Consider the following 12,783-nt stretch of genomic DNA (forward strand, 5'->3'; position numbering starts at 1 on the left):
AAGAGAAGGTGATCTCTTGAGTGCACAGATTTCGCACTGCTCACTGAGTAGACCATTGACACAAACCTGGTGGATGGTTTGTAGGAAACAACTTTTTTGTAAGTATTTTTCCTGTCAGAATGCATTTAGGCACCAATATATAGGTGAGAAATAATAATCTTAAAAGACAGCTATATTAAGAATGGCAAAACTAGGGTGCTATCTTCTTGTTATTTCTAGAAAGAAAAAGAGAGTGATCTGTTCTGGTCAGCTAAAAATTCTAAGGGGTAGATTGCAAGAATCATTCTTGTTTTCATTGGTTTATGCTGTTGGAAGGTTCATGGTCAAATCTCTTCTCTAATTTTTTTTTTTTAGAGTGGAGAATAAATTATATTAAAATGTAAGGTCCTTTTCTTGAACCATAGTGATAAGTATTCATTAATTATTCCATTTATCCTTTCTCAGGGGCCCTGGACATGTAACCACAGTTAAAAAGAAAATGCATAAAAAATACCAAATTAAAATTAATGCTGCTTCTTTACTACCTGCTTAATCTTGCTCATTCAGTGTCCAGACAAAAGAAGGACTTGTTACAGCTCCTCCAGAAACTATACAAGCCTGTATTTAGATGGTTCTCCAGGGGAAGGTCGGAGTGCTGTAATAATGAGGCAGTTACCAAACATGTTTCAGCCTCCCCTTGCAGTTTGGTCTATGGATGATTTACTAAATGGTATTCTCGATTGATTTCAGCAATAATCTCAGTGGTACAGATAAGATAAAGTGGTAGTATTTTAGGACCAAGTTGTTAATGTCCTAATAGGTTTAAAAACAACAGCAGAAGCCACAGCAGTGTAACCACTTGGAGAAGGGTATAAGGTAAGAGTGCAGTGGTTTGAGTGTTGGACTATAACTCTGAAGACTAGGGTTTGATTTCCAACTCAGCCATGAAACCCACTGGGAAACCTTGGGCAAGTCACATGCTCTCAGCCTCAGGGGAAGGCAATGACAAACCTCCTCTGAACAAAACTTGCCCAGAAAACCCAGTGAGACAAAACCAACAAAATGAATGCTGGACAGTGAAGCAAGCTGATCGGAAGAGAATCAATTCATTTGAAAAGTGGTGCTGGAAAAGAGTGCTGTGGGTACCCTGGACTGGCAAGAAGACAACAACATGAGTCGTGGAGCCATTCAAGACTGAACTTTCCCTAGAAGCCAAGATGACTAAACTGAGACAGTTGTATTTTGGACATATCATGAGAAGACATGTCTCACTAGATAAGACAATAGTGATTGGCAAAGTAGAAGACAGTAGGAAAAGAGGAAGATCACCTTCCAGATGGATAGACTCAATCAAGGAAGCCACAGCTGTGTTTTTGCAAGACCTGTTGATGACAAGGTTATATGGAGGTCCCTCATTCATAGGATGGCCATAGGGCAACTTAACATCAGCTAACCACAACAACAACATTTTCAAGGGGCGCCATATTTCTTTATGTGTGATACCTTACTTTTAAATTATTTGTTTAGTTGATTATTTAGTTGAAAGTCACTTTAAAATACAAAAGTAATAAAAAAATCTCCCCCAATGACTCCCCATCAACATTTTATGGACAAATAAATGTTACTCATTGTACCTTAAAAAGTAGCACACAATCATGTTCCTATATGTTATGTTCCTTTAGAATTGTGCTACTTTCAAGTTCTAGTTTGTTCTAAAAAGCACATTACATTACTGCAATTAGCCCTTCTCCAAGGCACTCCTATTAAAATATTGTTTCTCTGAGATTTTAGGCTTGTGGAGCCTGCCCCTTCTACAAGGGAAGATAACTTGTCATTAATCATTCATGTTTCATCTTCCCTGCTTCTTTCTTTAGGAAGAGCAGGCTACTGGTAACGTCAGTCAAGACATGTAACACACCATTTGCAGTCTGTTTCTTGTTCTGTGCTAAGATGCAGAGTGACACACAGCGTATGTTAAAGCCTGTTAATGTGTGATGATGGTGTTAATGTCCTTTAAAGCTTTCACATTCATTCTGTTTTTTGTTTTTAAAAAAAGGCTGCAAAACATAGCAGAGGCAATTACTGGGAGGTGTTAGGAATGTAAAAGGATAGACCAAGGGAAGTGCAAACAAATCAATAATGCCTGCAGAAAGGAAAGAGTTTGGACTTTAGATTGCCAAGATGAAGAAAAAGCAGAAGAAATGGCTCAGAGACCTGGAAGTCTGAGTCGTAGTCCTGGAGGTGGAGATATGGTGTCATGTTGTGCTGTGACAACCTGGTTCTTTTCCATCCTCATGGTTTCAGTGTGCTGTGGCTGTGGTGGGGAAACCAGCCAACAAGGTTTGGCTCAGTTTCCTGGCATTGGGCCTTCCAATAAGGAAGGCAAAGTCTTCTCTCAGGGCTAGTGGGAGCACATGAGAGCACAGCATTTGTCAAGCTGGGATTCCATCAAACCATTCTCTTCATATTACCTACCCAGCCCTTTGCTTTTGTTTGTTTAGTCCTGTGAGTACTTAATGCATTATGCCACATCTTTTGATGGTTTGGCGTGGGATCTAACTTGGTGTGTACAAAGACTAGGACTGTATGTTTGTAATACCTGGTGGGGACTCTTTTGGGGGACTTTGAGTGCAATGAGAGCTCTGGGCAAGGGACCTGGCTTCAAACCTTTTTAGATTGTAAGCCCGAGGGCAGGGAACCGTCTAACTAAAAAGATTGCATGTACAGCACTGTGTAAATTTACAGTGCTTCATAAATAAAGGTTAATAATAATAATAATAATAATAATAATAATAATAATAATAATAATAATAATAATAATAATAATCCCAGTTGTCGTGTGTGATCCATACGTCTGTTTGTATCTATGTGGCATCCCACCAGCTGTCCAGGAGGGTGAACAGCATTCAGGCTGGGATCATTTCATCAGGCTGCCAATGTTGAGATCCCATCCCAACCAGACCAAGCCTTCTGCAACTGTAATCAATAAAGATTGTGGCTTTTTCTAACTTAAATTTGCATGTATCTGTAGTTATTTGGCAAAGCATCACTCTCACATCTTTGCTGCTAGGCACTGTGAAGAAGAGATTGTAGAGCAGAGCACAGGATGAAAATAATTGTATGGGAGTCATACAGTGTGTGTGTGTGTGTGTGTGTGTGTGTGTGTGTGAAAGTGATATGGGATTAAATGTTTTCCTTCACTTATTGGAGTCCTAAAGCTGGAAAGGAGTATACTAGGATTGTATAATTTTACAGGTTCATATCTGGTACTTGATCCAATCCAAGTATTCTACACACAGAATCTGGAAACATTTCCTAAGCTTGTGCATGCGCACAAGTGCTCACACATACACCAATGCCACTGTGTTGCAAAGACATTTCTTCAATAAACAGTTTAGGTTGTTGTTATAATCAATGCTGGTGGTGTTATAAGGAACTCATTGCTGCCAAACCTCCTCCCCCCCACTAGTCAGTTAACAGGTTTTTCTTAATAACCAGCAGAAATAGAATGCATACACTAATCTTAGCAGATTTTGCATTCTATTTTAAGGTCTACTGGGAGATGTGTTCTTCCTTTCCCAGGTATCCAGCAAAATAGCAGATCCACCACTGACAGAATGACTTCCCTCTCCCCACACCCAATCTGTTCTGGATAGTTTGGAGACTTTCTGTAGCCAGCTGTGAGATGGAGAAGGAAATGGAAAGTCAGGTGGAAGTCTTTTCTTTAAATATCTGAATGTCTGTTGTGCAGCTGATAGAATGAATTTGTTTTCTGCTGCTTCAGAAAGTAGGACCCAAATCAATGGATTCAAATTACAAGAAAAGAGATTCCACCTAAACATTAGGAAGAACTTCTTGACTGTAAGAGTTAAGCAGTGGAATAATGCATTTTGCAAAGTAGTGGACTTTCCTTCCCTTGAAAGTTTGTTTAAAAAAATGATATCGTCACCTTTTACAGGTATTTCAGTGTTGGGTTTAGAAGCATTTTTCTTCTAATTCAGTGTTATGAATTGGAAAAAAATGGTGAAGCAGAGAGGATAGTTAAAGGATGTAGGATATAGGAAACCAAATTGCCAAAACAAATCTAGATGAACAGTAAATGATTGTACAGGCTGAATCTTCCTTATCTGAAATGCTAGGGAACAGGAGTGCTTTGGATTTTGGAATACCTGTATTCTGTGCATGAAGCAAAGTCTGTATACCTTGAACACTCCGAAAGCAAAAGTGTCACTATTTCAGTTACTCATGGAAAAAGTTTTGTGTTGTTGTTCTTGGAGTATTTTGGATTTTGGAATTCTGGATAAGGGAGAAGCAACCTGTAGCTGTTATAGTCTTAAGAAAAGAAAGCTTGCTTATTGCAGTAATTTAGGCCACATTCAAATTTACTGTCAGTCCCAGAAAACAATCAGAAGAAAAAAAGTATCAACATTTCTAGCTACTTTGAGAGAATTCTGGAGAAATGGTCAAAAACTGCTATAAAATTTTGGAGAGGTAGGCAAAAACTAGTGTCACTTTCACTTATACTATTAATCACTGATGAAAGTAAAGAAAGAATTTGGATTAATGAGTTGCATACACTTTTTGACTGTCTTCAGAGTTCAGAAACATGAGGCACTTTTGATCAGAGATATTTGAGACTCTCATTATTGAAATAATTATATTGCTTTTTGATTCATGTGGAAACTAGATTTGGGTAGTCAAACTTTGTCTTTGTTTATAGTATAGTGGTGGAATTGCTTTAATTTTTTATCACAATCTCAATCCTCAAGTATGTTATATTGCTGGATGGCACAGTGATATAAAGTTAAGCTCCTCACCATAGGGACATAATGTCATACAACCAGCATGTACTATGATACTCTTCACTAGCTTGGAAAATTGGTGTTGTCCACTTGGACTAACAATAAATGCCAATAAGAAAAAATATTATGAAATAATAGGTAAAGTTAAATATAGGAGCAGTGAAGTGGTGTAGCAAGTGAAATCTAACATGTACTGAGCAAGATTTATTCACATTGATGATTTCACCAAGGATGAATATGCAGAAAGTATCTTTCCACAACTAAGCCCCCTTCCCCAATTACTAACACATAAATTACTGTTCAGTACTAACACAGATATTTCTCAGAGCATCCTATGCACTGTTAATTGATGAACTGGAAGTAAATGCATTAAATCAATTTAAAAATTTGATTTATTCCAAAGATGTCAAGAGTAAAACAAATTCATTTTAAGACAATTGGCAATGAGAGAAAGAGGATAAGAGAATAAAAGTTAAAGGGTGCATTGCCATTGTGAAAAGTGTGATGCTACGTATATAACAAATATTAATGAGGTGGTGATAGTACAATCAGCTATTGGATAGATGTAGGAAGTAAAGAAAATATCTCTTTTGATTGGCTCCTGGTGGTTATTTTCTCTGATTTTGTCTCCCTTTATATTGGGGAAAATGGGAAATGCTCCTGAACCAATACAAACATATGTTTTTAAATAAATAAATCTCACCCTGCCCTTTTCTTCTCCACTGCCTTGCCTTAAAGACTACTAGTGCCATCTATCAGCGTCAAACCCCCCCCCCCCCCATACAATGAAGGCAAAGAGAGGCTTCCTTCTTCTCTCCCTTTCTGTGTCCATTGGGGCAGGCATTGGAAACCATGACAGAACTATTTTCCCCAGAATCTAACACACAATTAGGATGATGTGGAAACAATCCCTCCCCCAAAAAATTTTCTGTCACCACCCCAAGTGTAGGGAATGTGAAGGATAAGAAATTGGCATATTTGGAGGAAAGGGTGGATTTTTAAGTAGCTGAAGGACAAAAAATATATATAGTGGGTCTTTGGTTTCCACTGGGTTTTGATTCCACAACATCCCCTGCCATGGATGCAAAAATCTCTGGATGCTCAAGCCCCATTATATTAAAAGGAGTAGTGAAATGGTGCCCCTTATATAAAATGACAAAATCAAGGTTTGATTTTTCTTTTTTTGGTAGGGGGGATATTTTCAAGCTGTGGATGCAGAATCTGTTCATAAAGGAGGGCAAATGTATATATGGCTGTAACTCTTCTGTGTTATACTATCACACATGATTTGTTCAAAAAGTCTATGTGCCTTGGAACTGCATATGAGTGTAATTATGCCAAGAAATATACATTCAGAAAAGCCATCTTCCTTTCCAACCACACATATAGATCAGTTCAAAAACTGCTTCTTGGGTACTCACCAAGTTAGTGGAGAAATATAATTAATCCTGAAAAAATATGGTCCTCACTCATCATTCTTTTTCAGTGTTTCTCCTCCCCCCCTCACCTTTTTTCCCTACAAAATGGCTTTAGCTGCTGATAAAATGTGTTTTTCTTAAACCCAAAGGAGGATCATCTCAGTTTCAAGATGAACATTAGGAGGAAAAATTAAAACACTATCAAACCCAACAACTTTATCATTGTGGTTAAAATATAAAAATATAAAAAGAAAGAGGATGAGAGTAGATTATGGAGGATTCTGCTATATATGATAACATTAGCAAGATTGATTATAGCTAAGTATTGGAAATCAAGGGAGAAACTGCGGGTAGATGAATGGTTATGGAAATTAAATGAAATAAGAAAACTCGATATACTCTCATTTGTTATAGAAGATAAGAAAAGAGATAGGATTGAAAAAGAATGGACACAAATAGTGACATTCCTGGAGAAAAGATGGTGTTTAGATAAAGGCTGGTTTGCAGTAAATGCATAATGTAAATAGAAGAGAAATTTGAAGACCAGAATTTTAAAAATATATGTAGAAGAGAGATCAAGGTTATGAAATGTTCATGAAAATAGATTATGGAGAATACCGGTAGGAGTACAATTAGGAAGGAAAAGAGAATGACGGGTTTTAATTTTAATTTTTTTGCTTTTCATTCTTTCTATTATTGTATTGGAAAACTGGCAAGAAACAGTTGGATTCAAGAAGAACCCAAAGAAACTTTGATGAAGACAGGAAGTGAAACAAAATAAAGTGAAGAATCAACCAGATATATATTTATGGAAAATGTATTTGTATATAGTGATTATGTAAAATCTAATAAAGATTATTTAAACCCATGTAAAAATGATAGAACAATGAATAGAGCAAAGGACCACTTTATGGGATTGTTATTCAAAAAGATAAAGATAAATGGCAGGATTCGTAGTATTAGGCAAACACTATAACTTGAAAACTATAACTTTAACATTTTGATTATTTCATACAAATTATTTTAATAAAAACCAAATTTTCCCCGGTAGAATTTCCTGTATAATAATATATTTTTGTCTGTGCTTTGCTAATCAGTATTATTACTTTTTTTGAAATATACAGCTCTAAGCTCTTGTGTCACAATGAGACACAATGTGGTGTGTTGCAGCATCTGAATATTCACATACAAACTTATCTCAATTGAACAGAGTTGTTGTAAGGATAAAGTAGGGAGAAACACATTTGCTGATCTCTTAGAACTGGAACAGACTGACTCTAAAAGCCAGCTTCCTGGCAGCTTGGGCCATGGTGTTTTCATGCTGCATGCTCCCAAGACATCTTGAAGTTGCCCACTGCCCAGACATGGGTGGCACAACATTTACATGCCATATGCCACTGGAGCATCCTAGCCAGCTTCTGGCTGCAGTACAAATGGTGAAGCTGGCTTTTTGCTGGCCAAAAAAGGAGTGGCTTTTTGTCGCACCTTTTTTGGACAGCTCCAAGGTGGATTGGGGCCGCAGCATGTGGTTAGTCTGGCCCCAATCTGTCTTTGGAATGAGTGTTTTGAAGGCACCACTTTGGGGTGGTATGTTTCGCTCCTTAGTTCTTCTTAAAAGAATTGTAGAGGGGATGAGTTTAGAGGCCTTCTTATTCTGGGTGGCATCTATTAGCTTCTGTTACTGCTCTTTCAGCAGGGAATATTGGTCATCTACTTGCATTATGTCATTCAAGTAAATAAGAAAATGGCAAATAAATGATTGCTTAATGGCAAATAAATGATTAAGCCATAATATGACATGGATTCATGCATGTGGACTGTTGTAATGAGCCGTGCTGTAAGGAGAAACTTCCAAATATAGGGGAGGTGGCCACAGAATTGAAATAATTTTAGCAGCATCCCCTAGTATAGGGCTTGTGTGTGATAGCTTTCAGGGTAAGGCTTGGATGAAAATATTCAAATAATTTTGCATACTCCATGATGCTGATTGTCAGTCTCTGGGGAATACTTGCTTTTTTGTGGCACTTTTATCTATAAATCGTCTCCATCTGCACTACTGTGTTGCTGTTTCATCCTTCTCATATTTTGACATGTTATTTTACAGACAAAACAGTTTCTGTCTTCTCAATTACTTAGGTATGGCTCTCAGAGACAGTTTTCAGATTGGCCTTGATAGGAGCCACTGTGGGTTGCATTGAAATCCTTTCATGATATTATGTCACAGTGACACTTAATATATCTCCAGGAAATCTAAGTTAAGATCATCATTTCTCTATCACTGTATTCACAGGGAATGCTAACTGAAATGAAATGTGACAAAGCTTACTGATCACATGCATGTAAAGAAAACTCAGCCTTCCTATTAAGATGGCATGCTGCTTAACATAAAACATGCTTGCCAGGTTACTGAGAGTTGTGAACCTAAGGTCTGGGAATCCAACCTGTACACTATGAATAATGACATTTAATGTTTGGTTAATTACTATGAGATAGCATGGGAGAGGTACAGATTACAGATAACTAATTTTCTTTATTTGCTTTGAGTTGTATTCCTATTTCCAAAAAGTCAAAACTATCCATTTTGTTTCTCTTTGGCAGATATTCGTGGTCTGCAAGGATTTCTGGACCAGGCTTCAAAACTAGGACTTGATGTATCTTTACAAAAAGTGGACAGAAACATCAGCAGGGTTTTTGCCAGCCTTTTTACTACTATGAAAACAGAAGAGTTGAATCGCTATCGAGATACATTACGAAGAGCAATCTTACTTTTGAGTCCAAGGGGAGCACAAACCTTTATCAATGAGGTTAGTACGTTCTTTCTGGAATCTTGAACTGGAAGATCTTTGCTGAAAATAGATCAAATGGTGCAGCTAAAATGTACCAACCCCTGGCAACAACTCTTAGTTCTAGTTGTACATCTAGTAACATACCATTAAAATATAGTGGAGAACATAACTGACTCTGGGTTATTTGGGAAGTATATATAAGCTCCATATTCAAACTTGGTTTTAAAAGCTGTAATACAAAATTATGTAGGTTTTGTTGCATATGGCTTAAATAAGCATGGTATCCGCTTGTTTTGGGTTATTGAACCTTAGCTTGCTGATTTCATAGAGGACTTCTTATAGTGGTTTGATGAGATCTGCAAAGATAAAGTGAAGTACATAGAACATTTCTGTTTTGAAGTTAACAGTGAATGAGATTTTGTATTGTGAAGTTGTAGGTTGTCTCCGTGGTTGAAGATCACTATAGCCATTTGTAGATTAATTAGTATTGTGTCACCTGAAAAATAAAATAGTCAGTGAAAACCTGGATTAAAGACATGGGATTGTTGAGAACAGCTGTTTGTTTGACTACATGGCATTTAAAAATAAACTAAAACTGTAGTCTGAATATAGAAATAGGACAAATGGAGGACAAATGGCTAAACACTGTGTCACCACAATATGTAGTGACAATGACTGTAAAAATAAGTTTGCCTAATCTAAATTAGTGGTGAGAAACATGTATCCTTCTAGGTGTTGTGGGACTCCAGTTCCTCTCATCTTTAGCCAGTCTTGCCAATAATGAGACATGGTGGATTTGAGTTATTAGAACCTCTGGAAGGCCATAAGTTCTCCACTCCAATCTAAAATATGTATTTATACTTTATTTTACACTTTGTGTGTTCTACAGTTGTAGTAAAAATGTCCTTCAAGACTATCAATCTAGCAAAGCTCCACCACTACAAGATACATATTTGTTAATTATGTACAGTGGACCCTTGCCTTACATGGGGGACTGTTCTGGACACCCCCCCCCCCCGCGTAAGGCAAATTCCACCTATGCTCAAGCCCCATTCATTTGAATGGGGCTCATGTGTGCGATGGCACGGTGGGCACGCACCCCATTCATCTGAATGGGACGTGCCACCCCTTGCACCCCGTGCGCTCCCCACAGCTTGAGAGCATATAACGCGGGCGCGCTGTAAATGATAGTTCATACACAGAGAACTGCTTTTATTATGGCAGCTCACTAACAGACCTTGCCTATTAAACTGTAGAAAATGTTTGTTGCCATTTTTTTCTTTATTAGTTGAGAATGTAGAGAATTATGAAACTAATCAAAATTCAGACATGGTTCTTGGGCAACAATCTAGTTATCATTGTCTTGTGGAATAAAATTTACGCTATTAATTTTCATGCATTGTCTTCCAAAATACAATTATGAGAAACTTTTTGTAAAAAATAAAATAAAAATGCCAGGGCTTGGTTAATTCAATTATTTTGATACCTCCAGCTCACAACCATAATTGCTCTTCATTTGCCTTTTTATTTTGTCTCAAAATTGGCCTGTTATTATAATTCAGCGGTGCTTTGCACTCTCTTTTTAATATTTTATTTAATTTATCATTTTAATAGGCTACTTTGTTGATATTAGCCTGGAATCTAGATTGAATTTCCATAACAAAATTTAGTAAATTATAGCTTGTTTCTTAGGCAGGGATGAAAAGTACTGAACAAAAAAATAAAGGCAACTTCAATGGGCATAACATATATTTTGTCTTGAAGAATTCTGTCTTGAAGGAGCCCTGTTTTTATTGATCTTCTACGGCAATCCAACATGAATTTGTCTGGAACCCTTGTGTATTGCTAATAGTTTTGACTCATACAATTTAGAAACGTGCTTGTTTTTAATTAGAAGTTAAATGCTGTAGTGGACATGCTAGCTGGAAAATTCTGTGGCTTATACTCCAAAATTAAATTTTTGTGCTCTGGGACTGAGTGAGAGCTTCAGAAACACAGATAGTATTCTTCAGTAACTGAAAAAAATTGGGGGGAAATTTGTAGTGAAAGTATGCTTCCTTTAATGAAAGTTTGTTGTTTGTTCCTGGTTCCTTACTGAAAGACATGTTAAGTGTTGACCATCTCCAGTGTTCTTAAGAACCAGGTTTTAAACTAATAGTACAAGCCACCAAAAACAGTTCAGCTGACTTCTATATTTTGCAGTGTGTCCTGTGTCATTTATAATATGGTTTCTTTATACATAGCTGCCTCGTTCCAGATCTGAAGGGATGCTCTTACAAGTTGGCTTTGAGATTTGCTGAAAAGAACATGGCCAGAGCAGGGGTGGAGTTATATTCTTGTTCATTCGAGCAACAATATTTCATTTCATGCTATCAAAGTAGTCACCACTAAAATCTGTAACTCCTGCTAATATTCATGAGGTCTGCATTCATATGTTGGAAAGGTAATAGCCCTGAAGAACTGTGAAGTTTAAAGGGTAATGCACTAAATTATTATGCTGCTTTGCCCAACCCCCGAGAAAAGTGCCGTTACAGGAATTATTAGGGCTAATGATCCTGATATTTTTCCAGATCCCTGCAGGAGTATACGTCTGGGCTGAATTAAGAAGTAATTTGTTTTTAAAAAAACCCTCTTCTGTTACTGAACCTTGATTGATTCAGAAAAAGCTTTAGGAAAAGAATGTTGAATAATAGAAGCATGCAATCTCTCTAAAGGAGCCATGCATTTGAAATAACAGCTGAAGGGAATAATTCAGCAATCATATGGACCGTGTGGAGCTAACAGGTTACTTAACTTCATAGCATTTATGAATCTATGGACCACCTTCACACATCTTTGCAATTGCTGGAAAAATGAAGGATATTATTTATGGGGTGGTTTGGAGGAAAGGATTTGTTTTTAAATATGTATTTTTAAAAACAATTCATGGGGGGGGGGTCCTATTCCCATACATGCACACTGTTGCACATACACATCGCCTATGACCTCCAGTTACTTCCTCCTTCCTGCCCACATGCTATTCTGTTGGATGGCTGCTCCTTTGATCAGTCACACAACCGTATGTGTAATGTTCTTCTGGTACAGAGCATTGGTGCATCAGTATGTGAGTGATACATTGGCAATGCAGAATCATGGAGCCTCCCCACCACCACATTACTCCTTCACTCCCTTCACCCCATGCTCCCTCTTGGACTATCTGGTTTGTGTATGTTGTAATTACATCCATTGGAGTTGTTGTATTTTCATTTTTTTCCCTTTGCCACAGGCACACTGGCACCGGGCTGTTTATATGCAGCCATGAAAATGCACATTTTCTCATCTATGGTGCAGTATATCCCAGCTTCTTTTTGCTCCAGTTTTTGGCCCAGGCTGCAGCCTCATTTTGGTTTGTACCTGACATTGGAGACGTGTGTCATATAAATGTCCTATCTTCAAAGCAGGTGGAAGCCACTTTATTTTGCCCATCTGTTTCACCCCAGGGTCACAAGATTCTCATTACACCAGCAACAATGTAGCTCTCCAGGCAAGAATTTCAAGATGTAGAAGGAACTGGACATATGCAGACGATGAAATAAGCATGCAGTATTGCACTACGGCAAAGCCTCTGACTAAACAGGTCATGAAAATATGGCTCATTTTATTTATTTATTTATTTATTTAGATGCTGCCTTTCTCCCAGAAAGGGACCCAGGGTGGCTCATAAATAAAACATTTGAAAACTACAATAAAAATTTAAAAGAAATTAAAACCAACTAGCTGAAAAAAGTATAACATTTATAAACACACAAAAGTTAAAAA

At 37.4% G+C, this 12,783-nt stretch overlaps 1 protein-coding gene across 8 annotated transcripts in view; it reads left to right on the forward strand.

Annotated features, from left to right (window-relative positions):
* The window catches only part of GRID1 (glutamate ionotropic receptor delta type subunit 1), an 887,376-nt gene that overhangs the window by 485,516 nt on the left and 389,077 nt on the right, over nucleotides 1-12,783 (forward strand). For all 8 annotated transcript variants that reach the window (XM_042459512.1, XM_042459516.1, XM_042459515.1 and 5 more), the window contains exon 4: nucleotides 8,798-9,003. In XM_042459512.1, the coding sequence (XP_042315446.1) occupies nucleotides 8,798-9,003 (206 nt within the window). The remainder of the gene's footprint in view (nucleotides 1-8,797; nucleotides 9,004-12,783) is intronic.

The sequence above is a fragment of the Sceloporus undulatus genome, chromosome 3, assembly GCF_019175285.1.
Source record: "Sceloporus undulatus isolate JIND9_A2432 ecotype Alabama chromosome 3, SceUnd_v1.1, whole genome shotgun sequence".
Lineage (NCBI taxonomy): Eukaryota > Metazoa > Chordata > Lepidosauria > Squamata > Phrynosomatidae > Sceloporus > Sceloporus undulatus.